The 12,263-nt window shown below is 40.3% G+C and overlaps 1 protein-coding gene and 1 non-coding gene across 2 annotated transcripts; one reads left to right on the top strand and one right to left on the bottom strand.

The window, feature by feature from the left end:
* Positions 1-4,830: 4,830 nt before the first annotated feature.
* LOC132554383 (uncharacterized) lies at positions 4,831-5,767 on the bottom strand. Its single transcript, XM_060218693.1, has 2 exons — positions 5,498-5,767; positions 4,831-4,953 (listed from the first exon to the last, which is right to left on the bottom strand). Exons 1-2 carry the CDS (start codon positions 5,765-5,767, stop codon positions 4,831-4,833), a joined length of 393 nt encoding a protein of 130 aa, XP_060074676.1.
* Positions 5,768-10,566: 4,799 nt separating this feature from the next.
* Positions 10,567-10,638, top strand: Trnac-gca (transfer RNA cysteine (anticodon GCA)). Its single transcript has one exon. It is a non-coding gene; the product is annotated as a tRNA-Cys (tRNA).
* The last annotated feature ends 1,625 nt before the right edge of the window (positions 10,639-12,263 follow it).

Below are 12,263 nucleotides of genomic sequence, written 5' to 3'. Positions count from 1 at the left end.
TTCGGGTTAGTACTTACCGATAATATAATGTTCTGACAGTGGGATGGAGGTGTGAACACTTTCGGATTAGTACCTACCGATAATATAATGTTCTGACAGTGGGATGGAGAAGGAGGGAACACATTCGGGTTAGTACTTACTGGTAATGTAATGTTCTGACAGTGGGGTGGAGGAGGAGGGAACACTTTCGGGTTAGTACGTACCGATAATGTAATGTTCCGACAGTGGGATGGCGGTGTGAACACTTTCGGGTTAGTACTTACTGGTAATGTAATGTTCTGACAGTGGGGTGGAGGAGTGAACACTTTCGGGTTAGTACTTACCGATAATATAATGTTCTGACAGTGGGATGGAGGTGTGAACACTTTCGGATTAGTACCTACCGATAATATAATGTTCTGACAGTGGGATGGAGAAGGAGGGAACACATTCGGGTTAGTACTTACTGGTAATGTAATGTTCTGACAGTGGGGTGGAGGAGGAGGGAACACTTTCGGGTTAGTACGTACCGATAATGTAATGTTCCGACAGTGGGATGGCGGTGTGAACACTTTCGGGTTAGTACTTACTGGTAATGTAATGTTCTGACAGTGGGGTGGAGGAGTGAACACTTTCGGGTTAGTACTTACCGATAATATAATGTTCTGACAGTGGGATGGAGGTGTGAACACTTTCGGATTAGTACCTACCGATAATATAATGTTCTGACAGTGGGATGGAGAAGGAGGGAACACATTCGGGTTAGTACTTACTGGTAATGTAATGTTCTGACAGTGGGGTGGAGGAGGAGGGAACACTTTCGGGTTAGTACTTACTGGTAATGTAATGTTCTGACAGTGTGGTGGAGGTGTGAACACTTCCGGGTTAGTACTTACTGGTAATGTAATGTTCTGACAGTGGGATGGAGGTGTGAACACTTTCGGGTTAGTACTTACTGGTAATGTAATGTTCTGACAGTGGGGTGGAGGTGTGAACACTTTCGGGTTAGTACTTACTGGTAATGTAATGTTCTGACAGTGGGATGAAGGAGGTGGGAACACTTTCGGGTTAGTACCTACCGATTATGTAATGTTCCGACAGTGGGGTGGAGGTGTGAACACTTTCGGGTTAGTACTTACTGGTAATGTAATGTTCTGACAGTGGGATGAAGGAGGTGGGAACACTTTCGGGTTAGTACTTACAGGTAATGTAATGTTCTGACAGTGGGGTGGAGGAGTGAACACTTTCGGGTTAGTACTTACCGATAATATAATGTTCTGACATTGGGGTGGAGGAGGAGGGAACACTTTCGGGTTAGTACTTACAGGTAATGTAATGTTCTGACAGTAGGGTGGAGGTGTGAACACATACCTGTTAGTACTTACAGGTAATGTAATGTTCTGACAGTGGGATGGAGGAGTGAACACTTTCGGATTAGTACCTACCGATTATGTAATGTTCCGACAGTGGGATGGAGGTGTGAACACTTTCGGGTTAGTACTTACTGGTAATGTAATGTTCTGACAGTGGGATGGAGGTGTGAACACTTTCGGGTTAGTACTTACAGGTAATGTAATGTTCTGACAGTGGGGTGGAGGAGTGAACACTTTCGGGTTAGTACTTACAGGTAATATAATGTTCTGACATTGGGGTGGAGGAGGAGGGAACACTTTCGGGTTAGTACTTACAGGTAATGTAATGTTCTGACAGTGGGGTGGAGGTGTGAACACATACCTGTTAGTACTTACAGGTAATGTAATGTTCTGACAGTGGGATGGAGGAGTGAACACTTTCGGATTAGTACCTACCGATTATGTAATGTTCCGACAGTGGGATGGATGTGTGAACACTTTCTGGTTAGTACTTACAGGTAATGTAATGTTCTGACAGTGGGGTGGAGAAGGAGGGAACACTTTCGGGTTAGTACTTACTGGTAATGTAATGTTCCGACATTTGGATTGAGGTGTGAACACTTTCGGGTTAGTACTTACCGGTAATGTAATGTTCTGACAGTGGGGTGGAGGTGTGAACACTTTCGAATTAGTACTTACTGGTAATGTAATGTACCGACAGCGGGATGGAGGTTTGAACACATACCTGTTAGTACTTACAGGTAAAGTAATGTTCCGACAGTGGGATGGAGGTGTGAACACTTTCGGGTTAGTACTTACTGGTAATGTAATGTTCTGACAGTGGGATGGAGGTGTGAACACTTTCGGGTTAGTACTTACTGGTAATGTAATGTTCCGACAGTGGGATGGAGGTGTGAACACTTTCGGGTTAGTACCTACAGGTAATGTAATGTTCTGACAGTGGGTGGAGGTGTAAACACTTTCGGGTTAGTACTTACCGATAATGTAATGTTCTGACAGTGGGGTGGAGGAGTGAACACTTCCGGGTTAGTACTTACTGGTAATGTAATATTCTGACAGTGGGATGGAGGAGTGAACACTTTCGGGTTAGTACTTAATAGTAATGTAATGTTCCGACATTGGGATGGAGGTGTGAACACTTTCGGGTTAGTACTTACTGGTAATGTAATGTTCTGACAGTGGGGTGGAGGTGTGAACACTTTCGGGTTTTTGATATCGGCTCGGTCCACAAATTCATAATAATATGTAAATGTTCCGAAAGGAGCGATTCCCAGATCGCTGAGGGCCAACCGAAGAGGTGGACAAACATCCCCTAGACCATAAAGGAGAAATTCTGTAGCGTGATGTAGGCGACTAGTAGAATCTTTCACAGGGTTACATTCCTTTTTCAGGTGCGAGATTAATAGAATCTTTTATCCTCTCTAAGTGAGATTGAGGGATCTCGACCCCAGGGGAAAGATCATTAAGCTGTCAAATACGGACTTGCCGAGTGTTTGAGAGCTTGATAATCTTTCCCCTGAAAACCTTGTGTTATCATCAAGATTTAAACTCATCTTAATCCACAACATTATTGATAAAAATATACACGTATGTAAAATATCAAGAGTATAATCTTATTTGAATTTTTATAGGCATGTACACTAGAATTATATTTTGAGTAGGATGTTCACAATGCCCGAGGTGCGAGCATCGTCACTATTCACAAGCCTCCACATGTTTTTGTTTACACACATGCACTTGGACAAGGCAAACAGGGTGAGACAACTTAATAATCTTTCACCTTGGGTTGAGAAACACCCTAATCTCACTCTAAAGGGGATGAAAGATTCTATTAATCCAAACTGAGAAATGGGATTCCCCTTCAAGACAATGACATGACGTGACGTCAACAATTCAATAACCCTTTCGAATCTTTGACGTCACGTCAAAGTCGCCAAACACTTGGGCAATAAAACACTTACCTACTTGTAATAAGCCCTACAGGGTGAGAGAAAAGTAATCTTTTAGCCCATTCTTTGGTCAGATAGGGGGATCTCTACCCTCAGGAAAAAATTATTAAGTTGCAAATACTCGGTAAGCTTCGTGTTTCCTAAAATAGCCATACCTCACCTCCAATTTAACTTAATCGTTTTCTACATCGATCTCACCAACCTGTGTGTCAATGATTATAAGAATGTTGGATTTTTTTTTGGTCTTTTTTAATGATGTCAAAGAAAGGCTAAATTGTAATTGTGACGTCATACCATTGTGTCATGACAGTTGAATCCCCCATTTCACAATATGTTGAGACAAGAAAATATCACATCGGTAAAAAAGCGTGTATGCTCATCCATTGATATATTTTCAGGGGATTACTTTACTGTGTGTGCTTTGAGCAGTTTAATTATGCTAGACCGCCGAAACAAGACAGTTTCAACCAAGCAAAACACGATGACCCAGAACCGTTTTTGTGCATAATATCATAAGTTTGTTTTTTATTCATGACATAAATAACATTTTTTAGACCTTTAGAGACTGTTTCTAATGTCATTTTCCTGACGTGTCGAAGGCCAGTCATGGTCATTTTTCTGACGTGTCGAGGCCACGTCAGGGAAATGATGTCAATGACCACTACTGGCCTCGACACGACTGGAAAATGACGTAAATGACCAAGACTGGCCTCGACATGTCAGGAAAATGACGTCAATGACCACGACTGGCCTCGACACGCCAGGGAAATGACGTCAACGTCGAGGCCAGTCGTGGTCATTGACGTCATTTCCCTGACATGTCGAAGACAGTCGTGGTCACTGAGGTCATTTCCCTCACGTGTCGAGGCCAGTCTTGGACATTGACGTCATTTTCTTAACGTGTCGATTCCAGTCGTGGTCATTGATGTCATTTCCGTGACGTGTCGAGGCCTGTCGTTGTCATTGACGTCATTTTCTTGACGTGGCGAGGCTAGTTGTGGTCATTGACGTCATTAATAATCGTCATACGGCTTTGATATGCAAATGAATATTCTGCAGATGGTACACTCGGGTATAATGTTGCACATTTTTTCACTGGCTAATCACATATCGTGTTACATTTCAGATGAACCCGAATAATATTGTACTGTAGCGATGCATCGCTTAAGACTAACAGAATATACACTGACCTGCGAGGACATCGATTGAAATGGAGACGTTTCCTGTAGGTTCTCCTATATCTCGTACCAGAGAGTATTGGTGTACTACTTTTTTTGTACTTCCCAAATTCCCAAAATGTTGTGGCGAAGAGTCACCTGATTGAGAGAACAACACTAATGAGTAGAGGTGTTGGACGTACATTAAACAGTCTCTAAACCTGTTACTGCCGTCACTGTATATAAAACAGATGTGTTTTTACCGTTATGAATGCATATGAAAGGAATCCTGATATACACGTCACATCATTCATATTACCGTGAAACCGAGTACATAAACATCGTATCTGGTATATCTTTATAATTTCTCTTTCAGAAAATGAGATAATAACTGCACCTCTTACCCGGCAGTCCTTGCCACTGTTCCCAGAAATCACTGATACCAACGTCTCGATCACAAGTTTTGTTAATGTGATCCACGGTGTAGAAAGCAGACTGTGAATTAGACAGGACACTTAAAATATTGACGCTTATAAAAATTAAACCTGGACAGCCTGAAGTCTTTATCGTCTCGAATTACAGGTAATATCGATATCAAATCAGGAAAATAGAGAGGTTAGAACATTCTCATTTGTTTATTAGTGTTATTTCACTTGTCAAAACATAGTGACTAGATTCCACTGTTATTAACGTTGGTATTTATAGGGATGGTGTACCTTACCTACCATCAGTACGTTCTTCATGTTGTAGAGGGGACATCAGAAACAACGTCATAATGATGATGTAGAACGTACATTGTAACACAATTATGTACAGGGTTATAACAATTAAACACAATGTAATAACAAATATGCTTATAACAAGTATGTACAGCTAATTAAAAATTAGTTTCCGTGTTAGCACAACAGTGTAACAACTATTATGTACGATGTATCAGCATACATATGGCTCCCTATATCGAATAATCTCACTGTATTTTATTTACAAAATCTCAAAGAATGAAGGAAGTTGACTAATCCTACATTACAAGGCGTCTTACCTCATTAAATTTCCATATTATGGTATAATCAAATGAGACATTGCTAGTATACTCTCTACCACCCAAGTCGATCCTCATCTGTCTGTTGGTATAATCATAGTAGAAAACTCCGGAGGCATTAGCTTGTCCTGGTACAACCATCATCATTCCAAAATCAAAGAACACGTTGCTTTGCCACTGTGCTGGAAACATACATTTCGGTTTCTCATCAGCAGTGTAGGCCAACCCGACGACACAATAGCAGAATAAAAGTAGTTTTAATATATCCATGTTACTATTACACAGGGAAAAGGTTACATAAAATGCTGAGTGATATTTTCCTTTGTATCTGAAGATACACCTAGATTTTGTTACCTAATTCAGTTTCTGTGTCAGTAGTATACACATTATCATCAAAAGTTCACTCACCAGGGTCGTTCCAACCTAGAAGATAACCTGTACTTTAGTGTATAAAAATATAATGTACTGTAACCTTTTCATCATATCTGTAGCTTTTAATGTACTGTAAAGTCGAGCCCTTACAGCGATTCAAAACAGCTTTTGTCTACACTCTACCCTTTTGGTTCCTTTAAGAAACCCAGATTTGTAATACAGTCTTGATCACAAAACAATAGTATGAAGTCAGCTTGGTGCCATGTTGATCTACGCCATCGTCTTCAGATAACACTCGTAGTAGCTGAACAACTATCGCCTAGCTGATTGTGATTTCCAGAATGAAAAGGCATGACCCCAACAAACTATAGCCATTGCACGTTCTTTGATGAAATCATTGAGAGAAGTACTGGTAGAAAAAAAAAGAAAAGAAATGACAAGAGGAGGTCTTGTTGAGGAAAGAATACCGGAAATAGCGTCTGCAGTGCTCCTTTGAGTTCATGTTTAGGAGAAAGATCCAGAAGTAACGACAGCAGTTCTAGTTGAGAGAGATCCAGAAGTAACGACAGCAGTTCTAGTTGAGAGAGATCCAGAAGTAACGACAGCAGTTCTAGTTGAGGAGAGAGATCCAGAAGTAACGACAGCAGTTCTAGTTGAGAGAGAGATCCGGAAGTAACGACAGCAGTTCTAGTTGAGAGAGAGATCCAGAAGTAACGACAGCAGTTCTAGTTGAGAGAGATCCAGAAGTAACGACAGCAGTTCTAGTTCTTGTTGAGAGAGAGAGATCCAGAAGTAACGACAGCAGTTCTAGTTGTGGTTAGCGATCATTAGTAACGACAGCAGTTCTAGTTGAGAGAGAGATCCAGAAGTAACGACAGCAGTTCTAGTTGAGAGAGATCCAGAAGTAACGACAGCAGTTCTAATTGAGAGAGATCCAGAAGTAACGGCAGCAGTTCTTGTTGAGAGAGAGATCCAGAAGTAACGACAGCAGTTCTAGTTGAGAGAGAGATCCAGAAGTAACGACAGCAGTTCAACGAAGTAACGGCAGCAGTTCTTGTTGAGAGAGAGATCCAGAAGTAACGACAGCAGTTCTAGTTCAGAGAGATCCAGAAGTAACGATAGCAGTTCTAGTTGAGAGAGAGATCCAGAAGTAACGACAGCACTTCTAGTTGAGGAGAGAGATCCAGAAGTAACGACAGTAGTTCTAGTTGAGAGAGAGATCAGGAAGTAACGACAGCAGTTCTAGTTGAGAGAGAGATCCAGAAGTAACGACAGCACTTCTAATTGAGGAGAGAGATCCAGAAGTAACGGCAGCAGTTCTAGTTGAGAGAGAGATCCAGAAGTAACGACAGCAGTTCTAGTTGAGAGAGATCCAGAAGTAACGACAGCAGTTCTAGTTGAGAGAGATCAAGTAACGACAGCAGAGAGAGAGATTAACGACAGCAGTTCTAGTTGAGAGAGAGATCCAGAAGTAACGACAGCAGTTCTAGTTGAGAGAGAGATCCAGAAGTAACGACAGCAGTTCTAGTTGAGAGAGAGAGAGAGAGATCCAGAAGTAACGACAGCAGTTCTTGTTGAGAGAGAGATCCAGAAGTAACGACAGCAGTTCTAGTTGAGAGAGAGATCCAGAAGTAACGACAGCAGTTCTAGTTGAGAGAGAGATCCAGAAGTAACGACAGCAGTTCTAGTTGAGAGAGAGATCCAGAAGTAACGACAGCAGTTCTAGTTGAGGAGAGAGATCCAGAAGTAACGACAGCAGTTCTAGTTGAGAGAGATCCAGAAGTAACGACAGTAGTTCTAGTTGAGAGAGAGATCCAGAAGTAACGACAGCAGTTCTAGTTGAGAGAGAGATCCAGAAGTAACGACAGCAGTTCTAGTTGAGAGAGAGATCCAGAAGTAACGACAGCAGTTCTAGTTGAGAGAGAGATAGAGATCCAGAAGTAACGACAGCAGTTCTAGTTGAGAGAGAGATCCAGGAAGTAACGACAGCAGTTCTAGTTGAGAGAGAGAGAGACAGCAGTTCCAGAAGTAACGACAGCAGTTCTAGTTGAGAGAGAGAGAACGACAGCAGTCCAGAAGTAACGACAGCAGTTCTAGCAGTAACGACAGCAGTTCTAGTTGAGAGAGAGATCCAGAAGTAACGACAGCAGTTCTAGAGAGATTAACGAGAGAGAGAGAGATCCAGAAGTAACGACAGCAGTTCTAGTTGAGAGAGATCCAGAAGTAACGACAGCAGTTCTAGTTGAGAGAGATCCAGAAGTAACGACAGCAGTTCTAGTTGAGAGAGAGATCCAGAAGTAACGACAGCAGTTCTAGTTGAGAGAGAGATCCAGAAGTAACGACAGCAGTTCTAGTTGAGAGAGAGATCCAGAAGTAACGACAGCAGTTCTAGTTGAGAGAGAGATCCAGAAGAGAGAGTTCTATTGAAGTAACGAGCAGTTCTAACGTTCTAGTTGAGAGAGAGATCAGGAAGTAACGACAGCAGTTCTAGTTGAGAGAGAGAGAGAGAGATCCAGAAGTCCAGAAGTAACGACAGCAGTTCTTCTAGAGAGAGAGAGAGAGATCCAGAAGTAACGACAGCAGTTCTAGTTGAGAGAGAGAGATCCAGAAGTAACGACAGCAGTTCTAGTTGAGAGAGATCCAGAAGTAACGACAGCAGTTCTAGTTGAGAGAGAGATCCAGAAGTAACGACAGCAGTTCTAGTTGAGAGAGATCCAGAAGTAACGACAGCAGTTCTAGTTGAGAGAGATCCAGAAGTAACGACAGCAGTTCTTTCTGAGGAGATAGATCCAGAAGTAACGACAGCAGTTCTAGTTGAGAGAGAGATCCAGAAGTAACGACAGCAGTTCTAGTTGAGGAGAGAGATCCAGAAGTAACGACAGCAGTTCTAGTTGAGAGAGATCCAGAAGTAACGACAGCAGTTCTAGTTGAGAGAGATCCAGAAGTAACGACAGCAGTTCTAGTTGAGAGAGATCCAGAAGTAACGACAGCAGTTCTAGTTGAGAGAGATCCAGAAGTAACGACAGCAGTTCTAGTTGAGAGAGATCCAGAAGTAACGACAGCAGTTCTTTTTGAGGAGAGAGATCCAGAAGTAACGACAGCAGTTCTAGTTGAGAGAGATCCAGAAGTAACGACAGCAGTTCTAGTTGAGAGAGAGATCCAGAAGTAACGACAGCAGTTCTAGTTGAGAGAGATCCAGAAGTAACGACAGCAGTTCTAGTTGAGAGAGATCCAGAAGTAACGACAGCAGTTCTTTTTGAGGAGAGAGATCCAGAAGTAACGACAGCAGTTCTTTTTGAGAGAGATCCAGAAGTAACGACAGCTGTTCTAGTTGAGGAGAGAGATCCAGAAGTAACGACAGCAGTTCTAGTTGAGAGAGATCCAGAAGTAACGACAGCAGTTCTAGTTGAGAGAGATCCAGAAGTAACGACATCAGTTCTAGTTCAGAGAGATCCAGAAGCAACACCAACAGTTATAGTTGAGGACAGCAAATTTTACAGCTCAATATCAAGGATTTAACACATTGGTTTTGGAGATCGTTGGGCTTCACGCTATTTTCTGTTGAAACACTGATTTTCCATCCATGTTCCGAAACTAATTGTTTGCTGCGGCGGTCAATACTGTGTCATCGCTTATGTCAAATCGGTGTTAAATTTCTTAAAATCGTTCCGTATCTTATTTTTGGATTACAATGTATTTTAGTTTTTATTGAACAAGTGATTTAAGCGATGCTTTCGTTTTATCTTAATGTGTGACTAAGGAAGGGACTTATCTGTGGTCACGGAATGATCACTATCCAGTGTTGTGTGGCTAGATGTAAATGTACTTTTACCTGTGATTATCTATAGCCAACACGATCAGGGGGAGATAACAACTATACTGAGATATGACTGATGAAAAATACTGCGACCGTGAGATGGGAATGTAGTGAAACAGCTGTATTTTACATTGATGATAACATTGATACATACCTTTTGTGTTACATTTATATCCAAACATTTCTTTTTTGTGAGCCTCATGAACGTTTAAGATGTAACAGTTTAAAAATTAATACCAATAACTAATCCCAGTATGCAGGTCTTTAACATTTATACAGATAGATTTTTTCCAGTTCGTAAGTCAAACTATTTATACCGATGATTTTTCCCCGGTACATAAGTGTTACTATTTATACCAGTAGGTATTTCCAGTACATTTATACCAATACTTCGAATACATAATATTATCCATTAATATTTTGGATATCTTAAATAAATACCTTTAAAAAAAACAAACGATATGTAGCATGAATATACTTCACAAAATTTATTATAACATCACTAAATATTTCTGATTGTTAAAAAAATGAAACGTGAAGTGATGGTCACTCTTTAAATATATTTTCCTAAATGGGTGCTAAAAAAGAAAACCCTACCACTTGTTTTCTATGAATGGATTTTTTTCATGTGACCATCTATTCATAGAAGTCTTACACCAGCAGTACATTACCTTATCTAACTATCGCTCTGGACTAGTAGATACCTGTCTACATGTCCGTCGGTATGTACAAATGTTGCCAGTGGGTTATTGATTTACATTATCATTTGCTGTATGATCGTTTTATTTTCTTAGATATATTTTTGTGGACAGCTGTTGTAGTGGTTGCCAATAGATTTTACTAGGGACTTAAATCACGAGAGAGGTGAGAGTATATATGTGGGGATATAGCTCAGTGGTAGAGCATTCGACTGCAGATCGAGAGGTCCCTGGTTCGAACCCGGGTGTCCCCTAACTTTTGATATATATTATTGTCGTTTTACTCTCCGGCAGTTTGAAATAGTTATATTTCACTAAACTAAAAAGTATTGTTCCTTTTATCATTACACAAACTATAAAATGATCATCAATAGAAAATGTTTTATGAGATGTATGAACGCTGATTACAAATCAAAAAATTATGTTTATAGCAATCGCATAAATGCTCGTACAACAAACCCGAGTGGTTATCTGCAAATTTTTATTACATTATCAGTAACGAATGAAACCCACGCATTATCATCGTAAAGGAAAAACACAGACTTATTATGCTTCATTATTACTATTCTTTCTGATGCCGGGCCTCCTGCATTTCTTTCTAAACTTCACACGTATTTATATGATCAGCATTTTATCGCTGCTCAAGATAACCTGTTTCAAAGCATATTTTTACGAGTGTTAACTATCAAATCAGAGCTACACTCTTATTGTGATTTTGTTTACTCGAGAAGTGGTTTGTTGGTTTTAAAGAACTCAGGAGGATTTTGGAGCAATCTTAAACATACTCTCCTGAAAAGCATTTCTTTAACAAGAGAATGAGATTTTTCCACGTTATGCGCCACCTTGCCCAATTTCAAACTTTGAGAATACCTTCATGCTATGATTATTATTGGTTTCCTTTCAAAAAAGGTAAAAAGTGTTTCACGTTTGTGTAAAAAGTACAAGCCAAGGCGCTGTGGATATCATACAAAGTTTCTGGTTGACAATATCTTGTCGAATTTGGTGAACAAACTGTACTCTCTCTTGACTGACGTGGTTTTGCTTTTATAAGTCTCTGGGCGTATCAGAAAGTTTATCAGTACTGGTCACAAAGACCGTGCCACGTCCTTCCATTTCTTATTTAAATACATTGTATATTGATGATGCCTTGTTCTTCGATAGCAAGAAATTTGTTCACCATATCCATCATACATTTTATCCCCATCAGATTTAGAAATCAAGGACAAGATAAACTCTTCTACATCAGCCGCTTATCTCAATACAATGAAAACAAAGGCACAGCGTTTCCACCAAGTTGTATGATACGCGCGAAGGCAATTTCCCAATTGTGAATTTTCCATTTCTATATGGTAAAATCCTTTATTTCCAAACTTGTTTACATGTCGCCTTTGATTTACTAATCAAAGACTTATTCCAAACATCACGACTTCTATGCAAGATGTCGATATCTGACACAGGGTTTTGTAAGTTGGTGAAGATAATGGTTAAGTATTATAGTCGTCACAATGATCTCATCGGGAAAGCATGGTATTTCCTTGTGCGATATGACGTTGGGTGGTGTTCCAAATGTTGTCAACCTTGTTCTTATTTGGAAATGTGACATTATCTGCTTGATTGGACAAATATTGACATAACGGGTGTCGTCGATGAAGCAGAAGACGCTTTACTTCCCAGAGCACCTGGTCCTATTCTCAGAGATCACGGTCTATGCTTTTTCTTTTGGTCAAGTTTTGCCCTTATTTCATCGATTTTTAATTTTAATTAAGTTTATGTTAATATGTCGATATTTCTATTGCTTTTTGAATATCAAAAACCTGCGTTTAAACCCCATCATTGTGCAAAATAAACAAATATAAAAAGTTAGATAGAAACAAAAAAG

This window comes from Ylistrum balloti, unplaced genomic scaffold (assembly GCF_031769215.1).
Source record: "Ylistrum balloti isolate Yb309-2 unplaced genomic scaffold, AGI_CSIRO_Ybal_v1 Utg369640, whole genome shotgun sequence".
Classification (NCBI taxonomy): Eukaryota; Metazoa; Mollusca; class Bivalvia; order Pectinida; family Pectinidae; genus Ylistrum; species Ylistrum balloti.
The sequence above is the reverse complement of the archived record's forward strand: the minus strand, read 5'-3'. Positions and strand labels throughout refer to the sequence as shown.